Raw genomic sequence first — 25,913 nt, 5'->3', positions numbered from 1 at the left:
GAAAATATTGAACATACCAATGTTTAATTTGTCATTCAAATATTTTTACACAATGTAGGACCTCTTCATGCATTGTCTTTCATCAGACAATTAAATTGTGTGCATATATATGTATATGTAGCGGTTACCGGAAGCATACACAATCACCTTGCTTGCGATGACGCAACCGGCGAGCGGTTACTTGTCCGGACTCGCCCGGACGTGTCCAGACTTGCCTTTCCCGGGCGAATGCTTGATTGGCATACCACGCCCCGTTGAGAGGCGTGGCTTACCTATTTGCATACCACGCCCCACCTGAGAGGCGTAGCTTTTGTGTGTTGAACGGGACTTATAAATTGCCGCCCGTTCGATCGGTGATTCAGTGCTTTTGAGTTCTTTCGAGTGAGCTGGAAATAAATAGCTCAGTGAAACTTCATTCCTGGTGTCGTCCATTTTGTCGGTTTTATTGTGCGAGCATAGCTCCCACAATTGGTGACCCCTTTTCAAGAACACGGCGATGGAGTCATCTGCAGCTTTGAAGCTTCCTGGCTTTTGGAAAGCACACGTAGCCGTCTGGTTCGCCCAGGCGGATTCTCTCTTCGCCCTGCAGAAAATTATGGAGGACTCGACGCGCTACCACTATGTGGTCTCCGCGCTCACCGCCTCCACCGCTGCCCGGGTCCTGAACTTCCTACAGAACCCGCCGAACGCCGACCAATACGGCACGCTCAAAGGCCTACTCCTCGGTGCGTTTGGACTCACGGAGACCGAACGCGCGCGACAGCTGCTCGACCTCCCGGACCTGGGTGAGGCCCGCCCATCCGAGCGCATGGACCACATGCTGGCGCTACTCGGCGACCACAGCCCGGATTTCCTCTTCCGCGAGCTGTTCCTCCGGCAGCTACCCGGGCGGGTACGGTTGGCTTTGGCAAACTCGCCCATCACGGACCCTCGCGCCCTGGCCAGGGAGGCCGATAAATTTTTCTCGGCCGGGCGACATGTCGGAGCGGCCGCCTGGGACCCTGTGCCGAACGAGGCAACGCCCGCACCACGACCGGCGCCACCACCGGCCGAGTTAGCGCCACTGGCGGCAGTGGCTGCCGCGACGCCCCGTCCGACCGAACCCGACGCGACCGCCGGAGCCTCCACCAGAGCGGACCATGTGCTACTACCACGCCAGGATTGGGCAGAAGGCCAGAACGTGCCGCCCACCATGCACTTTCGGCAGATCGGGAAACGACCAGGCCAGCGCTCGCTGCCTGCCATGAGCGTCGGCCATTCTGGCAGCCTTCTGTTTATTACAGACACAGCATCCGGGTGGCGTTTTTTGTGCGACACCGGCGCTCAGCTGAGCGTGATACCCGCCTCGGTGCAGGAGAAACAGGCCGCGCTTTGCGGCCCCGCCTTGGTCGCCACAAACGGCTCCTCCATCCGCACCTTCGGTTCACGCAGCGTCACATTCTGCTTCGTGGGCCAGCGCTTCAGGTGGGACTTCATCACGGCGAACGTGCCCATGGCCTTGCTGGGTGCAGATTTTCTTTGCGCGCATGGGCTTTTGGTCGACGTCAAACGGCGTCGGCTCATCAACACGGAGACCTTCAGCTCGCTCGCTTGCTCATTGAGCGGCTCCGCTCTGACCAAGCTAGCCTTCGCGCTCCCGGCCGCGGACGATTTCACCCGCCTACTCGCCGAGTTTCCCGCCCTCACGCAGCCGACGTTTTCGGCCGTCGCTGTCAAGCACGGCGTCAAACACCACATCCCGACCACAGGTCTACCGGTCTACGCCAGGGCTCGCCGCCTCGACCCAGCCAAAGTCGCCGTGGCGAAGGCGGAATTCGACGCGCTGGAGCGATTGGGCATTGTGCGGCGCTCGAATAGTGCGTGGGCCTCGCCCCTGCACATCGTGCCCAAACCGGGTGGCGGATGGCGACCATGCGGCGATTACCGCCGCCTCAACGACGCCACCACCCCCGACCGGTACCCGATACCACATATACAGGACTTTTCCGCCCGTTTGGCGGAGCGGGTGATCTTTTCCAAGGTCGACCTCATTCGGGGCTACCACCAGGTACCCGTCCGGCCGGCCAACGTGCCGAAGACGGCGGTAATTACACCTTTTGGCCTCTTCGAGTTCCTTCGCATGCCGTTCGGCCTTAAGAACGCGGCCCAGGCCTTCCAGCGGCTGATGCACAGCGTGCTGCGCGACCTCACCTTCCTTTTCGTCTACCTGGACGACATTCTCGTCGCCAGCACTTCCCGGGCGGAGCACCTCATCCACCTGCGCACGCTTTTTGAATGCCTCGGCCAGCACTGCCTCATCATCAACCCGGCGAAATGCCAGTTTGGCGTAATGGCTGTCGACTTCCTGGGGCACCGCATCACGAAGAGCGGGGCCGTTCCACTGCTGACCAAGGTGGAGGCAGTCACAGGTTTCCTGCGCTCCCGCTCCATCAAGGCCCTGCAGGAATTTTTGGGGATGGTAAATTTCTACCACCGGTTCGTGCCTCGCGCCGCCCAACTCATGCGCCCCCTGTACGAAGCCCTCCGGGGCAAGCCGGCCAAGCACGACGTCGCCTGGACCAAAGAAATGGACGAGGCGTTCACGGGCGCTAAGCTGGCCCTCGCCAACGCGACCATGCTGGCGCACCCGGCGCGCGACGCACCCATCGCCCACACCACGGACGCTTCCGACTACGCGGTGGGCGCCGTGCATGAACAGTGGGTGAACGGGGCTTGGCAACCGCTGGCCTTCTTCAGCCGACAGCTTCGCCCTAACGAGCGCAAGTATAGCGCTTTCGACCGCGAGCACCTCGGCCTTTACCTGGCCGTTCGCCTCTTCCGCCATCTTTTAGAGGGCCGCCCGTTCACGGCGTTTGTGGACCACAAACCCCTGGTCTTCACCATGGCCAAGGTTACGGAGCCGTGGTCGGCCCGCCAGCAGCGCCACCTCTCCGCCATGTCCGAATTTACGACGGACATCCGGCACGTCGCGGGCAAGGACAACGCTGTGGCCGATTGCCTCTCCCGGTCCGGCGCGAACGCCGTCCACCTGGGTGTGGACTTCGCCCGCATGGTGGCCGACCAGACTACCGACCCCACGGTGCAAGCCCTCCGGACAGCGGACAGAGGCCTGCGGTTGGCCGACGTCCCCTTCGAGGGCACAGGCACGGTTCTCCTGTGCGATGTTTCCCTGGGCCAACCTCGCCCCATCGTGCCCACCGGATGGCAGCGGCACATTTTTGACGCCCTCCACGGCCTTTCCCACCCGGGCAGGATGGCATCGCAGAAGCTCGTGGCAGCGAAGTTTGTCTGGCACGGGCTCTGTAAAGACGTCGCGACTGGGCCAATGCCTGTGTCGCCTGCCAGCGAGCGAAGGTCCACCGGCACACCCAGGCCCCGTTGGCACCATTCGACGGGCCTGCGCGGCGCTTCGACCACGTCAATGTGGACCTGGTGGGACCCCTTCCCTCCTCACGGGGCTTCACCCACCTCCTCACGATGGTGGACAGGACCACCAGGTGGCCAGAGGCCATCCCACTGGCATCAACAACATCCGCCGACGTGGCGCAGGCCTTCATTGGCACTTGGATTGCCCGTTTTGGCGCCCCCTCGGACATCTCCTCCTGACAGAGGCCCACAATTCACCTCCGAGCTTTGGGGCGCGTTCCCCCAGGCCTTGGGGGTCAAGCTTCACCGGCCCACGGCCTACCACCCCCAAGCCAACGGCTTGTGCGAGCGGTTCCACCGCTCGATGAAGGCCGCTCTCAGGGCCAGCCTCCAGGACGACGGTTGGGCCGACAGGCTCCCGTGGGTCCTATTGGGCCTCTGAACGGCCCCTAAAGAGGACCTCCAGGCTTCCATCGCCGAGCTGGTCTACGGCCAGCCACTGCTCGTGCCGGGCGAGTTCATCCCTGACGCCACCGGCCCCTGGTCTGCGGATCGCCAACGCTCGGTCCTCCAAGAGGCCGCCAGGAGATTCGCCCCCGTTCCCACGTCCCATCACGGCTGCCCCCAACCCAACGTCCCCCCAGCACTTCGCACTGCGGAGTATGTTTTTATCCGCAACGACGCACACCGGGGACCGCTCCGGCCGCCGTACGATGGACCTTTCCGGGCCCTGAAGAGGGACGACAAGTCGTTCATCGTGGACATCGGTGGCAAACCAGACCACATCTCCGTGGACCGCCTCAAACTGGCCCATTTGGACCTCAACCAACCTCCACGGTTGGCCCTTCCTCCACGGCGGGGCCGTCCCCCATCAATCAAAGCCCCCCGCCCGACCATCCACCGCCACGCCACCTACCACCCCCACACGAATCACCAGGGGTCGTTTCGGCCGGGTCATCAAGACCCCCCCTCAAACTGACTCTCCCGGTGCAAGTTAATTCTGGAGGGGTGCATGTAGCGGTTACCGGAAGCATACACAATCACCTTGCACCGGCCGATGACGCAACTGGCGAGGGGTTACTTGTCCGGACTCGCCCGGACGTGTCCAGACTTGCCTTTCCCGGGCGAATGCTTGATTGGCATACCACGCCCCGTTGAGAGGCGTGGCTTACCTATTTGCATACCACGCCCCACCTGAGAGGCGTAGCTTTTGTGTGTTGAACGGGACTTATAAATTGCCGCCCGTTCGATCGGTGATTCAGTGCTTTTAGTCTAGTAGGAAGACTAGGTCCCTCTGCACCCCCCGGAGATATACTTCTAATCAGTGTTTCTAGATTGGAAAAAATGTGTAGAAAATGACTAGCTATGGCCCCAAGCTGAAAAAATGTCCCACATACCATTTTTATGCAAATTACTGCTGCAAATTTTATGCAAAATTATGCAAATTTTATGCAAATTTTTGATGAGGAGTAGAGTTGAGGGGTCTTTGAGGGCTTCATCGAGGTGCTCTCGGTTGCAAGACTGGGTCATTCTGAGAAGCACAGCAGGGTCAGAGATCATGATGTTCTCCTCCTCAGTGAATCTCTCCATCAACAGCCTCTCCATTGCCTCACACACTGTTTTGAGGCAAAAGAGGGACTTTGCGTAGGCCTTTCCACTGAGAACACCTTTGAGAGATCCACTTGTTACTAGTTGTGCCTCAAAGAGAATCTCTGCATATCCAGAACCACGCATCTTGTGTCCAGTGAGCATCCCGATGTAGTTCATGGATGTGTGGAAGGGTCCAATCGTTACTACATGACTAGCAAATTCATTTGGCCAGCGCCAGATGATGGGAAGGGCTTTCATGCAGACACCCAGATCAAATGTATTCAGGACCCATCTCTGACCCACCTCAGCAGTTGCTGCCTCGGAACGCTTCAGTAGCTCACGAACAACTGCGTTGTCTGTGATCGGTTGGTGGATAGGCGTGCAGTAGTCGACTGTTGATTTGCTGGGTGGGGGAGAACCAGTTGCAGAGGTGAAACCCCCTAGCCCAGGCACAGGCTGCAGGCCATTGCCATGCCATGCAGGCACCAGGCACAGACCGATCACAGACAACGCAGTTGTTCGTGAGCTACTGAAGCGTTCCGAGGCAGCAACTGCTGAGGTGGGTCAGAGATGGGTCCTGAATACATTTGATCTGGGTGTCTGCATGAAAGCCCTTCCCATCATCTGGCGCTGGCCAAATGAATTTGCTAGTCATGTAGTAACGATTGGACCCTTCCACACATCCATGAACTACATCGGGATGCTCACTGGACACAAGATGCGTGGTTCTGGATATGCAGAGATTCTCTTTGAGGCACAACTAGTAACAAGTGGATCTCTCAAAGGTGTTCTCAGTGGAAAGGCCTACGCAAAGTCCCTCTTTTGCCTCAAAACAGTGTGTGAGGCAATGGAGAGGCTGTTGATGGAGAGATTCACTGAGGAGGAGAACATCATGATCTCTGACCCTGCTGTGCTTCTCAGAATGACCCAGTCTTGCAACCGAGAGCACCTCGATGAAGCCCTCAAAGACCCCTCAACTCTACTCCTCATCAAAAATTTGCATAAAATTTGCATAATTTTGCATAAAATTTGCAGCAGTAATTTGCATAAAAATGGTATGTGGGACATGTTTTCAGCTTGGGGCCATAGCTAGTCATTTTCTACACATTTTCTCCAATCTAGAAACACTGATTAGAAGTATATCTCCGGGGGGTGCAGGGGGACCTAGTCTTCCTACTAGACTATTTTGAGTTCTTTCGAGTGAGCTGGAAATAAATAGCTCAGTGAAACTTCATTCCTGGCGTCGTCCATTTTGTCCGGTTTAATCATGCGAGCATAGCTCCCACATATATATATATATATATATATATATATATATATATATATATATATATATATATATATATATATATATATATATATATATATATATATATATATATATATTGTTACGGTCCGCGGTTAAGGATGTTGGTTTGCCGAGCGGATGGCACCGCGACCTAACAGTTTCCCCGATTCACCCGAACGTTGGCCGTATCGCGCCACAGATATTCAATAGGGAAAAGACAAAAGCGACACGGATGTGAAGAAGAAGGAGGAGACGAAAAGGTTGGCAAATGCTACTAAATTTATTTACTATTTACAGGCTCAAAATAACCAAGGAGAAGGAAGGATAAAAAAATAAAATAGACAGAGGGACGGACCAGAAGGACACAGTGAAAATCGCTAGCTTATTCTATGCAGTCTTAATTTATTCCCAGGGACAAAACAAACAGAACAAACTCACGTACACCAAAAGGATGGAAAGGCAGGACTGGCGGGAGGTGGATGGCTGGAGGGAGAGGAAGGTACGGAGCTGGCTGGAGCTTGATCCCGCACGGGACGTCGGGCTGGACCTCGACGGCCGCCGATGCCACCGATCTTGTCGTGTGCGCGGGGTAACGGGTCGGAGCTGCTTGGTGGAGCCAAGCCAACGCTGCTGGTGGGGGGTCTGGCGTGACGGGTTCTCTCTCCCTCTTTCACTAACTCCAGGACTCTTTCTCTCTCTTGCTTAGTCCAACTCTTCCTCTCTTGCTTAGTCCAACCACTCTTTCTCTCTCTTGGTCCAATCACTCCTCACCACCGGCAACCCACGCAACCACTGACCACCACTGACGACCAACCCCCTCTGACCAAAACCACACAACTCAGCTCCTCCCAACTTCTTGCGCGCGCGCCTTTATAGCGCCTCCGGCGATCAAGCCGCTGGCCTTCAGGACACGCCCATCGGTGTGCTCACCTCGGCCCTGGTTGGTCGCGCGGCCCTCTGGCTCCGCCCTTGATGACGACGGGCGGGCACGCCTTTCTTCCCCGACCCGAGCACATGTTCAGTGGTGGTTTTGGGGCGAAAACAACCCACAGCTGTAACAAACTGGCAAACTGCCCAGTGCAGTTGGCAATGGAGACTTGGAGGGGATGTAGCTGCAATTGAGGCTTGGCAATGACGAAAGGGGAATGTGAAAGGAAATGGAGATTTTGGGGATGGGAATGGGGAATGAAAGGAATCTATCTATTTCACTTGGTGCAATGGAGTGTCATTTTAATGGAAGACAAGGCCTTACCCTGATACACATAATAAGGAAATAAACTACTGAACAAGGGTATTATAGTGTCCTTCAATGTATGCTTTATGGAATTAACTACCGGAACGCCCTTTGACCTTTATACACACTGGAGCAAGGAGGGCTCAGAATAAAGCAATAATAATAATACACACAATAAAAAAAACACAATCCTCATTTCCGCAACAATATATATATATATATATATATTGTTACTGATCGCGGTTTAGATGTTACTTTGCCGAGCGAAGGCTCCGCGACCGAACAGTTGTTCCCCGACTCACCCGATTCACCCAGAACTTTGGCCGTATCGCACCGCAGCTGCCCAATCTGGAAAACTCTAAAACGACGAAATGCAAAGAGGAAAAGGAATAAAACGAGAAGACGGACAGAAGAGTAATTGGGTTTATTATACACACAAGCAAAAAGAAAGCAGTCACGTTTATTTACAACACATAAGACGCAGGTGACACAGTGCAAATACTAGCTTATACAGACTTAATTAACCCAGGGACAGAACAAACAAAACAAACTCACGTACACAAGAAGGGTGGAAAGGCAGGAGGTGGATGGCTGGAGGGAGAGGAAGGTCCAAGGGGGTCCTGCAGCACGATCGGCGCGTTTAGCAGCCGCCGTTCCTTCACGGCCTTGCTCAAAACCGCCGTCCAGGCCCCAAGTGGCTGTTGGGTGTTGTTGCTGCTGTGGCCTCCGCTGCTTTCCCAGGACTTGTCTGACTCGTCTGGTCCAAACCCTCAACTCTTTCTTGGTCCACTCACTCCTCACCACCGACTCCTCACCGCAACCAACGCAACCAACTGACCACCCAACGCTTCTTGCGCGCGCGCGCCTTTATAGCGCCTCCAGCGATCAAGCCGCCGGCCTTCAGGACACGCCCATCGGTGTGCTCACCTCGGCCCTGGTTGGTCATGCGACCCTCTGGCTCCGCCCTTGATGACGACGGGCGGGCACGCCCCTCTTCCCCGACCCGAGCACTTGTTCAATGGTGGTTTTGGAGGGGAGGTAATTGGCAATCGAGGCTCGGCAATGACGAAAGGGGATGTGAAAGGAAATGGAGATTTTGGGGATGGGAATGAAAGGGGATCTATTCTCTTTCACTGGTGCAATGGAGTACTTCAATTAATGGGAGACACAGCCTTACTCTAAAACACAGAATAAGATATAACTATCAAACAGGGATATTCTATTATTGGCTGACGTGTATGCTTGTGGACTAATTATGGGATGCCCTTTCACCTTTACACAGCTCCGGAGGCAGGGGGCGCAGAATAAACAATAATAATAATTTACACAATCAAAAAAATATACAGTCCTCATATCCGCAACACTGCACCCTCCTCCTCTTAGGCACGGCCCGGGCCTACAACTTTTATTGAGTGTGACACGTAGGTGTAGTTCCCTCTACTTTTAACCTGACCCTGAGTGCGACAGTTTTAAAACATAAATAAATGTGTCCCGCTGCTCCATTGCACCCTGCCTAACAGACTTACGCCCACAGTTAACCGAATTGCGGAATGGTCTTCAAACTACACACTGACGGTGGGAAGCATTATTTACAATGACGCTATTTTTATTTACAAAACTAACCCAGGACCTGTGATTGTTCTTTCTGGGGGGGAGACAGTCTGCTCTGCATCAATGCACCATTAAAGCACCTAAAAACGCACCAATACACACCCAAGCACCAATCGGTGCAGTCACCATAGTTCATCAGTGTTCAATGCATGTTCAATAAAAATAAAATCAACAACCCCTAACCCTGCAGGTGATCTCTTGCTCTTCGGCTCCCTCTGCTGGTTATTATTATTTGGTCTTCCAGATGTTGTCATTCTTTCATTTTCTTACTGGCGGCCTATTTGCAATAAAGTGTGCCCAATGTGTCCTTTTTATTTTCTTTATTTATGGCCCACAGGGCCGACTACGTGTGGTTCACCTGTGGGGCATCGGTGCCCTGTGGCCAAGGTCCGCCAGCAGGATTTCGGGCCCTCATGGCCGGTTCCAGCAGAGGGGCCATGCCCCAACCCATGGGGTCCATAAGTGGTGCTCGGCCACAGGCATGTGGTCCACAATGTGGTGCATCGATGCAGACAGGTGGTTCTGGGAATTTCGGGCGCACAATGGCCGACCCACGCACGCTCCCCTCGGCGCCCAATGGCGCACAGGTCATGTGGGAGACAAAAAGAGACAATTGAGCGAGGGGTAAGGTCACAAGGGTACACATCAATAAGGCAATGCAAGGCGAAATGCGTACGGAGGGCGAAGTGAGAAAGCTCGTCCCTACCGTACGTCACCCCCCTGTCACCTACACTACCCTTACCCCATATTTACAAAATCTACGCATTTACAAATTCGTCACTACTGTCACGTCTTCCCCATATTTCTCCTATACCAAATTCGTCTTCACTCCCCCACTATCCAAAATTTGCCATCACCCAATTCGTCATCAATCCTCATAAGGAGGGAGAGATGGAATTACGCACAATGTCACACCCACGTCATGATGCGTCTCACAATCCAAACATTTGCACAGTAAAAAATAATCAAAACATGGCATGGTGTGGAGTACCTGTCACCTCAGGTGAGTGGATGCAGATGGTGCGAGGAGATCCTTCATCCTAACTATCCTCTAAATGATTTTAACACACTTTACACTACCCGGGGTCTTTCCCCGCCAATCCATTTGCCAACTTACACTATGGGTTCTAAAAACCAATTCCCATTGACCAAACTGTGGTGCTTCTCAATTTGGGGTCTCACTCCCCCGATTCATCTCCCGGTGCCCTCGCACAATTTCTGGGCTGCGACGTGTAGCTCTCCCAGCAGGTCTACCCACCTGCACACCTCCACCACTGTAGTTGCCACCCGAGCTTACCAAGCTCCTCACCCTAACCTAACTAACTGGGGACAGCCCCTCCTGGCTCTGTCACCCCACTCGGTGCCCTCTGGCACTGGGCTACCCGGGTCCGTCCTCCGGATCCTCGGGCCCCATCCACAACTACCGGCTCCCAGAGCCCACCTGCGGCCTCACCTGGCCGACATCCTCACAGTGGTGGAGTGCCCAAACCAACTACACACACTAACAGGCTACACGCCCAGCCATTTCCACAACACTAATGCACCCATCCAAAGACCATTCTTTCTCCCGCACCACAGATGCCAATATCCAACCACAATTTACCTGTACCCTCTACCTAACACTTACTCTACCCGCCCCGGGTATCCGTGATGGGGGTCCACTCTTCCCCCATTCACACCTTCGCACCATCCACTCCACTCCACAATTTCCACCATACTCACTCCACGACCATCCATTCCAATACTCCATTTATTCCACACTACCATTTATTCCATACACCTGTTGGTGCACACCTGTGCACTCACACCTGGTGCCACCTGCACCCTCCTTTCTTCCTGGACCATTTGGTCAACACAACACGCAATCACCATCACTCACTCATACACTGCTCCACACACCTGTTCAGTTGCACACCTGTGCAATCACACCTGTTCAATCACACCTGTTCAATCTTCAAACACACGGCATCATCTCAGCTAACTACTCCCCTCTGAAACTTGCGCTTCCCAGTCGTCCCTTTAAACTATTGCGCTCCCACGTCATTATCATCCACACTAAACTACCTGCGTCCCCACTACAGGTATCAGTCACTAACTAATCTTAACGTTACCTAATGTCATCTTCTAGGTCCCTACACACAATATCCTAACCCACCCGGGCTAGTTTTCACTGCCATCAACCCCATAATCTATTGCTCCTTTGCCCCCCTGCCTGTGAGGGATGGTGGATTTGCCATCCCACCACATCGGGGAGGTCCTACTATCAATTTCGCTCGTCCAAATCCAACAAATCAAAAATTTGTCATTTACTGCTAATCACCGAACCATCATCAAATTTTGCTTTTTTTTCTAATTTCGGGGCCAAAACACTAACCTCATCACCCGTCTACTTATTAGGTCCTCTCGGTGCGCCAATTCCCTTCTAAAGCTCGGCTTCGTACAGCCGAGCAATGAACGCGGGTTCTTTGGTGCCGGCGGCTGGATGCGTCCGGCACTCGGTGCAGGGACGGGGGCTTACCCGGGCCGAGATCCCACGCACCACCTCGGCGTGGAGCCATCCAATGTCCCGATCTCGACCTGCCGGCACGTCTCAATAAAAAGTGGTCGCCATGACGACCCTTCCTATCGGGCTGCCCGCTCCGCCTAGTGGAGCCCGGACGCGGCCGTTCCAAGTGCGGCACAGCGTGGATCGCGTACGGCGGTCCTTTCGAAACCGCTGTGGCTCGGATCCCCGCTGGTTCTCGCGGCACGCGAAGCCCGGCACGCACCGAGGGCCCGATTCGGCTAAAAGTCGCTCTAACCGCTAACCCGGTTACCGTCGATGCCTCACCTGCATGTTTACATGCATACGCTACCCCTTTCTTGCTCATACCTCCAGCTGTTCCCATGCTCCTCGTACCTTTCCTTACACACCTCGGTACACTCATTCCGCCCACAGACTTGGTCACACACCTGACCACCGAACACCTTGGCACACATTCGTCGCTCGCACACCTCACCAACACACCTCTTCGCGCCCCTTCCTCGGTCACCTCCTCTGTGACTATCACAGGGGTGCTCTCACTCGCACACCCAACCACGTGCCTCACGACCAACTCCAGTGTGCATTCCCACTCACGCTCTACCATTCCAGGTGTGCATCCTTCCATTCCAGGTGTACATCCTCGCTCACCTGTCACATCTAACTCACGCTCCGTGCCACTCTCACTACTCTCACCACCACTCTTGACAACGCACTCACCCTTACTCTCGACAGCGCACTCTTTCCTCATGCACCTGTCCGTTACACACCTTTCTCGCGCATCCTCTCGCGCACACTCTTTCGTTACATCCTCTGTAACTCTCACCACAGGCGTGCATTCTCCTTCACTCTTGACAGCGCACTCTTTCCCCATGCACCTGTCCGTTACACACCTTTCTTGCGCATCCTCTTGCGCACACTCTTTCGTTACTTCCTCCGTAACACTCGCCACACCGCGCTTCCATGTGCTCCCTCGCACACGCACTACTACCGACTCACTCTCGACAGCACACTCACTAGTCGGCGCGCACTTTTTCCTCACACACCCCATGGTCGGACATTCTCGCACACCTCTTTTTTTCGCACACCAGACCTGTCGCACACTTCACCAACGGCCTTTCACGAACACCCGGATCCAAACCAATCCCCAAGCCGACTGAAGCTTTCCTCACATCATGTACATTTCCGATTATATCGTCACTCACCTTGGCACCTCGTCTCCGCACCTCTTTTGCCACCTGCAAACTTTTTATTTGGTTAGTGAGCAGCACATCACGATTCGAGCACAGACCTTGTACATATTCCATGACTTCCTCCTTTATCTCCCTCTTAGTTTCCCTCCGTCTCTTCTTAATTTCACTCACCCCCTCTTCCACCTCCTCTAATTTTTCCTTTACCTCCTTCATCTCCCGGTGCGCCCCCTCTATCTCTTCCTCTAACGCCACCTTAACCGTTTCTATGTGCGTCCTCACCTCCCGGTCCTTCGTCTCCATTACTTCTGTCACCTCCTCCAACCTCTTCGTCAATCCCTCATGTACCATCTGACATTGCCTCTGTGTCGCTATTAAGTCATTTTTAATTTCTTTTTGTGTCGCCTTTAACCCTCCTAGTACCGCAGTGTTCCTTTGAACCTGCTCCACTAACTCAGTCTGTCCCTCCGTCAGCTGTTCCACCTCCTCCGTCAGGTCCTCTATGCCCCCTTGTAACCTCGCCGTATTATTTCTCACCTCTTTCTCCATACGCTTCTCACCTCGCTTTACCTCCTCGCGTAGCCCCGAAACCTCCTCACTTACACCTCGTCGTATCTCCTCCATCTCTTTTGTAGATGCCACCCTCATCTGTCCCAATTCATCCCTCTGAGCATCCAGTTTACTTTCTAACCCGATTTGCACCTCCTCTATCTGGTTCCCCATTCGTTTGATTTCCCTGGCAGATTGTCCCCTATTTCCCGCAATTTGTCCTCCATCCTATTTTCTAACCCCATTAACCCATTTTTCACCTCTTTTATCCCATTGTCTAACCCCTCAAATTTCTTGTCTAATCCTTCAAATTTCTTGTCTAATCCCTCACCGGTACCCCTCGCTTCGTCCCTCATTACCCCTATCATTCTGCTTTCCATTTTCTCACTATCAGCCCTCCTTCTGTCTTCCATTTGTTCCATACTGTCGTTTTTTTCCTGCATTTCCACCATGAATTGGGCCATGAAGGCTTGCATTTGGACCGCGCTCATTGGTTCCGCGGCCGTGGCCCCCTCAACCACGTGCGCGAGAGCGCCATTTTGTGTGCCTGATACCCCCTCAACCACATTGCCAATGTTCTCCTCCTCTCCTTCCTCCACATACATTTCCCCGAGGTCCTGGGTCGATTCTACCCCGTCTATCTCTCCCACCGGCATCCCGTCGCCTTGACCAGCCAGCCATGGCGCGATTTCAAAATTCGGGTTTTGTAAACCAAAAGCAATTTCGGTATTTTGTAATTTTGAGCGCGTTAAGCGCGCTTCGGGTCCAATCCCACTTCCCGACACCAATTGTTACTGTAATAACACAATTGGTGTTCCAAAATTTGGGCCTAACAAATTTAGTCCCAGGTCCGAATCCCAACTCCTGACAACCAATTGTTACTGATCGCGGTTTAGATGTTACTTTGCCGAGCGAAGGCTCCGCGACCGAACAGTTGTTCCCCGACTCACCCGATTCACCCAGAACTTTGGCCGTATCGCACCGCAGCTGCCCAATCTGGAAAACTCTAAAACGACGAAATGCAAAGAGGAAAAGGAATAAAACGAGAAGACGGACAAAAGAGTAATTGGGTTTATTATACACACAAGCAAAAAGAAAGCAGTCACGTTTATTTACAACACATAAGACGCAGGTGACACAGTGCAAATACTAGCTTATACAGACTTAATTAACCCAGGGACAGAACAAACAAAACAAACTCACGTACACAAGAAGGGTGGAAAGGCAGGAGGTGGATGGCTGGAGGGAGAGGAAGGTCCAAGGGGGTCCTGCAGCACGATCGGCGCGTTTAGCAGCCGCCGTTCCTTCACGGCCTTGCTCAAAACCGCCGTCCAGGCCCCAAGTGGCTGTTGGGTGTTGTTGCTGCTGTGGCCTCCGCTGCTTTCCCAGGACTTGTCTGACTCGTCTGGTCCAAACCCTCAACTCTTTCTTGGTCCACTTACTCCTCACCACCGACTCCTCACCGCAACCAACGCAACCAACTGACCACCACCACCGACTCCTCACCGCAACCAACGCAACCAACTGACCACCACCACCGACTCCTCACCGCAACCAACGCAACCAACTGACCACCACCACCGACTCCTCACCGCAACCAACGCAACCAACTGACCACCCAACGCTTCTTGCGCGCGCGCCTTTATAGCGCCTCCAGCGATCAAGCCGCCGGCCTTCAGGACACGCCCATCGGTGTGCTCACCTCGGCCCTGGTTGGTCATGCGACCCTCTGGCTCCGCCCTTGATGACGACGGGCGGGCACGCCCCTCTTCCCCGACCCGAGCACTTGTTCAATGGTGGTTTTGGAGGGGAGGTAATTGGCAATCGAGGCTCGGCAATGACGAAAGGGGATGTGAAAGGAAATGGAGATTTTGGGGATGGGAATGAAAGGGGATCTATTCTCTTTCACTGGTGCAATGGAGTACTTCAATTAATGGGAGACACAGCCTTACTCTAAAACACAGAATAAGATATAACTATCAAACAGGGATATTCTATTATTGGCTGACGTGTATGCTTGTGGACTAATTATGGGATGCCCTTTCACCTTTACACAGCTCCGGAGGCAGGGGGCGCAGAATAAACAATAATAATAATTTACACAATCAAAAAAATATACAGTCCTCATATCCGCAACAATATATATATATATATATATATATATATATATATATATATATATATATATATGTATATATATATATATATATATATATATATATATATATACATATATATATATATATACTGAAACGCAAAAGAAACTTACCACTTTTGAAACCTTTAAATATCAACAATAACACTGCGTGTAGTAAATGTGTCTTATTTGTGGACAATAGTGTCCTCACTGTCAGACAAAACGGTCACGGATGATCACTTGAACCTTCAATGGTCACTTCATAGCACAGCTGTTGAACAGCCGTTTTGACTGTCAGTGATTAGCCAAGGGGTATGGGATGATTTTAATGAGCTGCACGTGATGTCTTGATATTGGCTTTTAAAAGGCCAGTGCAAAATGGGCATTTCAATCAACATGCCACGATTGTCAAGGGATCAACGGCAGCATGCCCTGGGCATGCTGCAAGGCGGACTGAGCTACCGTGAGGTGGCACGTCGCCTTGGCTGTTCACACCAGACGATATCGGCCCTGGTGGACAGAGACACCCTCCACAACTCTGCAGATGACAGACATCGATCAGGGAGGCCAAGAGTCACCACTGCAAGGCAGGACAGGCAGATGGTCCGAAGTCATCTGCGGGATCGATTCCGTCCAGCATTCCACACTGCGGCAGAAACTCCGGAGCGTGCAAACCCACGGATCTCCAATGATACTGCACGAAGACGACTGCATGACTATGGTCTGACTGTCAGAAGACCATAACAGAGGCCCCGTGATGACGGCTGCCCATCGCCGCAACCGACAGAGATGGTGCCAGCAGCATCAGCGGTGGACCTTGGCGCAGTGGAACGAGGTCGCTTTCAGCGATGAGTCAAGGTTCTGTGTGGACAGTCCTGATGGGCGTGAGCGTGTCTGGAGAAGAACTGGTGAGTGATATGCCGATTGTTGCGTGCGTCAAGCCAACAGGTGGGGTGGCCCAAGTGTGATGGTGTGGGCCGCCATATCAGGCCGGTACAGGACGCCACTGGTGGTTGTGGATGGGAATCTTAATGCCCAGCGGTATGTGGATAACATCCTGCGACCTCATCTGCTGCCATTCCTGCTAGACCACCCAGAACTGAGAACCTTTCAGCATGACAACGCTCGTCCCCATGCTGCTCGCTTTACCACTGCATTTCTCCAAGGCGAGAACATCAACACCATGCAGTGGCCTGCGCTCTCCCCTGACCTGAATCCCATAGAGCACCTGTGGGATGAGCTTGGGAGACGCGTAGTTGGCAGGGTCAGGACACGGGCAGAGCTGCTTCAGACATTGAGGACTGAGTGGGACAGAATCCAGCAGCAATCCATCCAAAGACTGGTAGGCAGTATACGCCGGCGATGCACTGCCTGTATCCAAAACAATGGTGGCCACACACGCTATTGAAAGTGGACTGACATTGCACCCTGTGCTGTTCTGTACTGTAGAACAAACTGATGAGATGGTGTATCTTGGTCAAAAACTTGACATGTCATCAATAAAATGCCAATGTTTCAATTAGCAATTGTTGGTTTGTTTTATTTTGAACTGTTACAATTTTATTACATTTCAAACAAGTGGTAAGTTTCTTTTGCGTTTCAGTGTGTGTGTGTATATATATATATATATATATATATATATATATATATATGTACATATATATATATATATATTTTGTCGTGTGACTACCCTGTAGTGAATACCACAGGGTGACACGGAGGACCAAACGAGCTTTAACTCCAAGGCGTTTAATTAAATGGCGGACCTTCGTTACACGCGTGGGAAGCAAGTGGGTGGGGAGGCCGTAAGCGCTTACCTTCACGGATCACACCGGCAGTCTTCAAACCTGTAATAATTAATTTAACTGACACCAGATTTACAATGTACAAGAAAATGCCGGCTTTATTAACCAAAATGCCGGTGACAAAGAAAATGCACGATTAAATCTTATTTCTAATTGGAGCGCTCCCATACAGACCCGAATACAGACAAAGGGAAATATAATTGGAAAATAAACATGTGTAGTTTGTGGCACTTAGCTCAAATTGGCTCTTGAATCTCGTCAGGAATCGTCAAAACCCCCTCGCATCCTTGGTGGGAAAATGCACTCGTTGGCACTAACTAGGCCTCGCTGCGCGTCCGCTCATTCCTGGCTTCGTTGAGAGCGCAGTGAGCAGGCAGCGCCCATCCACTTGTCGTTCTTGCTTGGGAAACCGCAGTCCTAGGTCCACAGTTCCTCCTCCTCACGATCACTATGAAGATGTTGGAACACGACCGTTCGTGATGAATCTTTCTTGCGCAAGAGCAATAGCGACTGTTCGCTATGGGGTCCAGAACGAGAAGCGAAAATGTCCGCTGTTCCAATTATTATGTACTTGAGGCTCTGACGTCATCGCATGACGTCTCCGTGTCCGCTCATATCAGCGAGTCCCATCTTATCCATCCTTGCTTGACCCAAATTCTGGACCAATTACTGTTCTTTGGGCATGGCTCCTCGGCCCTGCCTGATTAAGGTGGTGATGTAGCGGCTGCGGCACCAGCGGTAGTGTTTGATGCCTGGTTTCCGGTTGGTTTTTATTTAGCGTTATTAATGATGGTGTTGATTGCTTGGTTTGGCTATGGTGTAGTGCAGTGTCATAGGGAACACAAGAATAGCGTACAGAGGCAATTACTTACAGGGGATTAATTTACCCATAATCCCTCGCTAATTGACATACCTCACCCCTCTCATGGGGACGAAGATACAAGCTCTTCCACGACATACGGTCTACACAAATTTCCTACTTATTACATGGGGTTTCTTCCTCTTCACGACAGTCGAGCACACTACCTATGCATTCTACCTGGACTAAGGTATTTCCTACCCCCTACAAACGCAACAATATATACACGAGTGTATACATATATACAGACTTGGCATTTAATATGGAATATATTTTTTTTCTTGACTTGGGTTTACTTTCTGAACTCAGTATATCAATCTGGTGAGTTTCTTTTACGCTTCGGTGATGTCTTTGTTGAAAGAACCATGTCACTGATTGTCTTTCGCAGCAAGAAGTCAATAACAGGATTATATCGCAGGTGGCGTGACAAAATGTAAGGACAGGTACATTTGACGATTGGCTTCACAATCGGGTATATAAGGGTTGTTGCATTCTGTATTAGTGGAAAACAACTGCTGCACGTCTACAAAAGTTATTGCCGCTTCCACTGGAGATGGTCCGTCAACTTGACAATGCTGTTTGTCATGGAGTGGTGGCTTTACGAAATTCTGGCATGAAACAGCGTGCTATTGCTCGGCAGTATGGCATCACTCAACGTCAGGTGTCAAAGATCCTGAAACGAAATGCTCAGAGGGGTGTCCCTGCTCCAATACCGAGGCCAGGACGTCCACGCAGAACCACAAGGAGAGATGATCGCCAGCTGCACCGGTTAGTCTGCAATGGCCGTACCAAGTCAGCTAATCGGCTTAGGGCTGAGTGGCAGCAACTGACAAATGTGCCTGTATCCAGAAGGCTAGTCAACCAACGACTGGTTCAAGCAGGCTATCGTGCCAGGCGTCCCCTGAGAAAGCCACGCCTGACCAGACAACACAGCCAGCGCCGATTGCAGTGGGCCAGAGAGCACCGTCAATGGCAGCCAGGAACCAAACCTTGGCAAATCTCGTGAACAGCATGCCTCGACGTGTACGTGCACTCCTCAATGCTCGTGGGGGTTACACGAAGTACTGAACTGTAATTTTACTGTCCGTAATCCGTCATAATTTAGCTTTTGTTTTTGTTGAAAAATTTTTTGGCTTATGTTCAAAATAAAGAGATACTTCTGGAAAATGTACAGAAGTTTAACACAGTACTGTCCATGAATTGAGTTCGATATCAGTTTACATCACTTTCAAGGATCAATTTATTTGCTTCGAAATGTCAAATGTGGTTTTTGTTTCTTTTAAAGGTCACATTAACAAAATCTAGAATAATTTCAACATAATTCCAATGAACATTTGGTTCTAAGTCATCTTGAAAAGTAAGTTCACCCCCACAATAAAAATATTCCATATTAAATGCCAAGTCTGTATATTGTTATGAATTTTGGGGTAGAGTGATGTGTAGATCAGGTAGATCTGTGTAGGTATCATGCTCTGACTGTCGTGAAGAAGAACAACCATCTCGATGTACATAAGCAGGGACCTGTTTCACCCTAATGTCGGATTAAGTGTATATTCGTCCCCGTCACAAGGGGGCGGGGCTTGTTAACTAGATTAGGGCATAGGGTAAATTATCCCTTCTAAGTCTAACACTATGTGATCTATCCTTCGTCCCATATGGCAACGCACATAGACACCAGATAGGCCCATTAGAAACACACACACATACTAATTAAATTCCTCCCCACAATAAAACTCACCGGAAGCCAGTTTGGGGCACTGCCGATAGAACCACAGCCAGCTGCATCACCAACTTGCATAGCAACACTCATTGCTCAGGCAGGCCGAGAGCCACGCCCAGGAGGACTCACTATTGGGCAGGAGTCGACCAACCAAAGGCTAGAGTAAGGAAGGTCTTGTGATTGGCCAGGGGCGGGGCAAAAAACTTCCCGCGGATTGGTGGAGGGAAGCCTGAGAAGGAAGCAGAGGCCTGATTGGCAGGGCACGCTGATGATGTCGAAGGGTGGCCTGCGGGCATTGGTGGAGAGCTGGACAATGTAGCGGTGGCCTGCAGGGGTTGGTGAAAAGGACCGATGACGTCACGAGACGGCCAATAAAAGAATTCGCTGGCCGGCATTTTACCCTTCTCGTTTTGGATTCCCTCTCGTTCTGGATCCCTTCGTGCCCGGACGTCCATCTCCTCGCTTTGGACTCTCTTCCCTTCTTCTCCTGCTGCCCCTTACGCCTTCCTCCACTATCGACTCTCTCCTTTGGTTCTGGACATCGCGAGCGATTGCGCGTGTATGAGGGCGGCTTGCCGATGTAACACCACAAGGCAGGGGTGAGCGGGATGCCCGGTGAGGCCTAGCAGCATGCGAACGAGGCGGATTGAGGCCTACTTCCCACCAACACCGGAGTGCGTGCTCCGACTGGACAATCGCGGGCAAGGCGCCGATTGAGCTGGGTGCACGATAAATCACACAACTGTTCTTTTCATTTTATTATCCCTTCGGTCCATGTGTAAGTCTGGTGTGGGGACGTCCCAATATAGAACATTTATTTAACCGGCGCGTTTCATTGTTCTCGGGTTTCGTTTATAAACCTGTTCTTTTTGTACATTCTAATTCCGTTTTCGGTTGAGTTACTTTCCTGCAGGATTGAAGGCTGCCGCACGGAACCTTCAGGTAAAAGCTGTGAGCTTCTTCTTCTTCTTTCTTCTGCCCGCGCTTGTATAGCGAGGCCGTATTTGATCGTTGCCTCAAATTAACGCTCGATTTGCTATCCGTCATTTCCCGGTCGTGAGGAATCACACATCACACGACAATATATATACATATATATATATATATATATATACAGACTTGGCATTTAATATGGAATATTTTTTTGTGGGGGTGAACTTACTTTTCAAGATGTCTTAGAACCAAAAGTTCATTGGAATTATGTTTAAATTATTCTAGATTTTGTTAATGTGACCGTTAAAAGAAACAAAAACCACATTTGACATTTTGAAACAAATAAATTGATCCTTGAATGTGATGTAAACTGATATCGAACTCAATTCATGGACAGTACTGTGTTAAACTTCTGTACGTTTTCCAGAAGTATCTCTTTATTTTGCACATTAGCCAAAAAAAATTTCAACAAAAACAAAAGCTAAATTATGACTGGGATTACGGACAGTAAAATTACAGTTCAGTACTTCGTGTAACCCCCACGAGCATTCAGGAGAGCACGTACACGTTGAGGCATGCTGTTCATGAGATTTGCCAAGGTTTGGACAGGAATCGCTTGCCATGCAGTGACAATAGCCTGCTGCAATTCACGCACAGAGGTCGGCTGCTGGTCCAAGTGGTCGATTTGATGCGTTAATTCTGCCCACAAGTTCTCTATCGGATTCATATCCTGGGACATGGCGGCCACTCCATATGGTCTACACCACGGTCAGCAAGAAAGTGTTGGATCATGCGAGCACGATGAGGCTGTGCATTGTCATCTTGGAAGACAATGTTTCCTCGAAAGGCTGCACGAGCAAATGGAAGCAATGTTTCTTCCAGAATGGCCCTGTGCTTGAACTGGTTCAGGTTTCCATTCAGAACAACCAGGTCAGTTTTGCCCCCTGCATGAAAAGCCGCCCAAACAGTCACCCCACCACCTCCAGCTTGGACTCTTGGCACTATACAATCTTTGTTGTAGGCTTCATGCACTTGTCTGCGCACTCGACGCGGCCATCTTGACGATAGACCAGAAATCTAGACTCGTCACTGAAGATCACGTGATTCCAGTGTCCTGGCTGCCATTGACGGTGCTCTCTGGCCCACTGCAATCGCCGCTGGTGGTGTTGTCTGGTCAGGCGTGGCTTTCTCAGGCGACGCCTGGCACTATAGCCTGCTTGAACCAGTCATTGGTTGACTAGCCTTCTGGATACAGGCACATTTGTCAGTTGCTGCCACTCAGCCCTAAGCCGATTAGCTGACTTGGTACGGCCAATGTGGACTAACAGGTGCAGCTGGCGATCATCCCTCCTTGTGGTTCTGCGGGACGTCCTGACCTCGGTATTGGAGTAGGGACACCCCTCTGAGCATTTCGTTTCAGGATCTTTGACACCTGACCTTGAGTGATGCCATACTGCCGAGCAATAGCACGCTGTTTCATGCCGTAATTTCGTAAAGCCACCACTCCATGACAAACAGCATTGTCGAGTTGACGGACCATCTCCAGAGGAAGCGGCAATAACTTTTGTAGACGTGCAGCAGTTGTTTTCCACTAATGCAGAACGCAACAACTCTTGTATACCCGACTGTGAAGCCAATCATCAAATGCACCTGTCCGTACATTTTGCCACGCCACCGATTATATAATCCTGTTGTTGAATTCTTGCTGCGACAGACAATCAGTGACATGGTTCTTTTAACAAATAAATCACCAAAGTGTAAAAGAAACTCACCAGATTGATATACTGAGTTAAGAAATTAAACTCGTCAAGAAAAAAAAAAAATTCCATATTAAATGCCAAGTCTGTATATATGTATGTATGTATATATATATATATATATATATATATATATATATATATATATATATATATATATATATATATATATATATATATATATATATACACACACACACACACACACACACACACACACACACACACACACACACACACACACACGAGTATATAAGTACCCATGCATACATGAGGTGAAACCAGTTGGTGGCTTTGAGAGGCGGTTTTTTTTAGAGGTGAGGCACTCTTCCTGGTTGGTTGTGAGTCCTGAGCAAAGTTTGACCATGGGAAAAATACCGTAATTTATGAATGTCATTGCTTGGCCATAAGCTTATCAGAATTTGACCCAGGGATCATTTAAGGGTGAAGCACTGGGAACATGCACCATTCAAACTGTTTTATCTCTGTTCAAAACTTAACAGTCCAAAGTATTTTACAGTTCTCACAGCAGTTTGTGTCCTTTTTAGAGCTCTGGCGATTGTGGGATTGGTGCTCATTACCCTGGGAATTGGTGGGACCAAACCATGTGCTGCTGCTTTTGGGGGGGATCAGTTTGAAGCACACCAGGTAAGCTCCTCTCAAGGGAGATTGCTAAGTATCTCATGCACAGGTTGGTGTACAAGATCCACATTTTTAATTATACTATTTAATATAAGGAATCAGGGGATATAGATTTGCAATGGAATGGCTGATGGCAAAGACCATAATATTGACAATGTCCCCAAATAAGCTATTGCACTTCAAGGACATCTATATAGACTCATCTTGACTGTACTTTTCATGGACATTCATTTCAGTTTCATTTTAAGGACAAAGTAAAAGGCGAAAACATTATCAGGTTTGAACTTGAGATTGTACTGTCATGAGCCATATTCTTCAAACAAGAATGCCTAACCCCAATCATTTTCATCACATGGTATAGTTGTGAGGCTCTCATTTGTAAGGTTATCTCAAGCTTATTTTTCTTGCTTTAACTAATCTTTATATTAATTAGGGTTATAGGTCTATTGACTTTAAATTAATCCTTGACTATTGATTGCATACTGAAGCATCTTAAACCAAATGATGTCCTATCTACTGCAACGCACAATTACTGCAATATCATTACGGTTGTTTGTCGAGTTGTTTTTCAGAACACGATTTTACCCCCGAAAATGTATTGTCATTGTATTGAATGTCATCTTCTTCTTTCATATGCAGCACATGGCTGCGAGTGGCATCTGAGGTGGGTGCAATGCGCCGCTGATATAGCACCCCCTGTAGGTTCGGGCAGACATTTTAAATTTGGCCATGGTGTTGTTGATAGTTTGTCCACTCTTCAGGAAGGACACCTTGGGATCATTAATGCCAAACAACTCATGCTGGCTGGCAGTACGTCCAGTTTAACGTCCCTCCGAGGGAGGGCATACACATCGATGAATCGCCCTATCTACGAGACACCAGGATGACAGTTCGTACCTGGGCCGAGAAGCAAGACCAGACTAGACTGCTCAGAGGCGAGTGTACATGCCACTGGGCCACCCTACCAGCTCATTGAATGTCATGGTCCAGATAGGAGTTGACCACTTTTGGTTCTTATTTAGCTCATCACACGGGTAAAGAGGGACTGTCTGCATGATTCTACAGGTGTGGAACTATCCAGCATATGGTCGAATTTTCTGCCTCTGTAGAAAATCCGATATTCCAATTGGCAGAGAAATTGCCAACATATTCATGAAACATGATTGTTCCCATGACATGATTAGGACACTAATATCCAAAGGTATAGCAGGAGAGAATATGACACTTTCAATCATTCCATATAAAAAAACCCGTATCCACATGAAACCTTTTGTTGGTAACCTGTTGATTGCCTCTTTAGTTTATTATCCCCATGCTTTTTGCGAAAAACAGGGGATATTGTAATTGGCTCTGTCTGTCTGTCTGACTGTCCGTCTGTCCATCACGCTATATCCTCCTAAACGGTTGCGCAGAAATTCACCGAACTTGCTTGTTATTATTACCATATAGCATGAAGGTGCAAGAGTAGTCATTTTTGGCCCTGCCCCTCGGTCAAAAGGGGTCAAAAGGTCAAATAGCAAAAACTGCAAAAAATTATTTAATTAAACCTTTTATATACAATTAACATTGGGGACGCATGAAAAAAATGTAATGATTTTTTGTGGATTTGACCTCTGCTTCATGCCCCATAGGGTGGGGATTTGAGGTCACAGAGGTCAAAATGGAATTTTTCTGAACTCAGTATTTGATATTAGGTCATTCCTGGTAGGGCTTTCGCCATTTGTGAACTTTGCTTTTTTTTGGAATCGTGGGGATTTGCGATGGCCCATAATTAACCAAGGATTTTCCCACTGTGGAAAGCATTATTGGTATATACAATTAGTAATAGAACCCATAATCTTTGGCAATCTCAAGGCCTTGCTCTCTTCCAAAGTCTTGATCTCTAATGACCAATTTAACTTCTGACCAGGTTGCTTCTTGTTTGACGTCTTCAGTCCCTCTGTTTCTCATCAATGAAGGAATTGATGCCTTAATACTCCACTATGATATCTCTATGATCACTATGAGATCATAGTGGCCACTGAACATGTCTCAAGTATTTTCATGTATTAGACAGCCAGCTCTGCTCATTAAAAACTTGGAAAAAACACCACCATTGTCCTATCCTTGACTGATTTGTCTCTACTCGAGGCACCTGCTCCCTATAAAAGGATAATACGCCTCCCTCTGGCAGGGGTCAGGAAAGTACTTTCACAATGCAACGTGTATCATGCAAAATTTAAAATCATATCTGCAGCTGATTTGTAATACCTTCTCCTACCACCACCAGGAGTGGCGCATACCTGATACACATTGACATAAATAATTTGTGTTCTCCATCTCCCAACCCCTTATCCCATTTGACCCCACCTGAACTCGCCATGACTACAAATTTTCTTAATGCTTAAAACATTCCCAGGCACACTGCAAATGCAAACAACAAATCTCGTTTCATTCCATCCATCAGTTTAGGAGTGCAAACAAGTGAAACAAACAAACACCCACAAACACACACGCCAAGTTATATCTAGTATGATAAGTGTCAGCATCATGTTATTCTTGATGGCATTGGAAGTACATCCAAAAAAAATAGAAAATTGTGCACATATGGAATATAGTATTCAGTTTGATCAGGCACATCCACAATCCGTTACTTCACAAAGGTTTTTCGGGAAACTCCCTTTAACATTTTCTTGTAACCATCCACTCGCAAAAGTACAGTCTCTGAATTT

General features: G+C 49.9%; 1 protein-coding gene across 12 annotated transcripts in view; it reads left to right on the top strand.

Moving 5' to 3' along the window:
* LOC137417105 (solute carrier family 15 member 2) overlaps window positions 1-25,913 on the top strand; it is a 450,049-nt gene that overhangs the window by 146,580 nt on the left and 277,556 nt on the right. For all 12 annotated transcript variants that reach the window (XM_078785954.1, XM_078785950.1, XM_078785959.1 and 9 more), the window contains one exon: window positions 23,109-23,208. In XM_078785954.1, the coding sequence (XP_078642080.1) occupies window positions 23,109-23,208 (100 nt within the window). The remainder of the gene's footprint in view (window positions 1-23,108; window positions 23,209-25,913) is intronic.

The sequence above is a fragment of the Myxine glutinosa genome, chromosome 10, assembly GCF_964187855.1.
Source record: "Myxine glutinosa chromosome 10, kmMyxGlut1.1, whole genome shotgun sequence".
NCBI classification, from domain to species: Eukaryota; Metazoa; Chordata; class Myxini; order Myxiniformes; family Myxinidae; genus Myxine; species Myxine glutinosa.
This window is presented reverse-complemented; position numbering and strand designations above follow the sequence as displayed.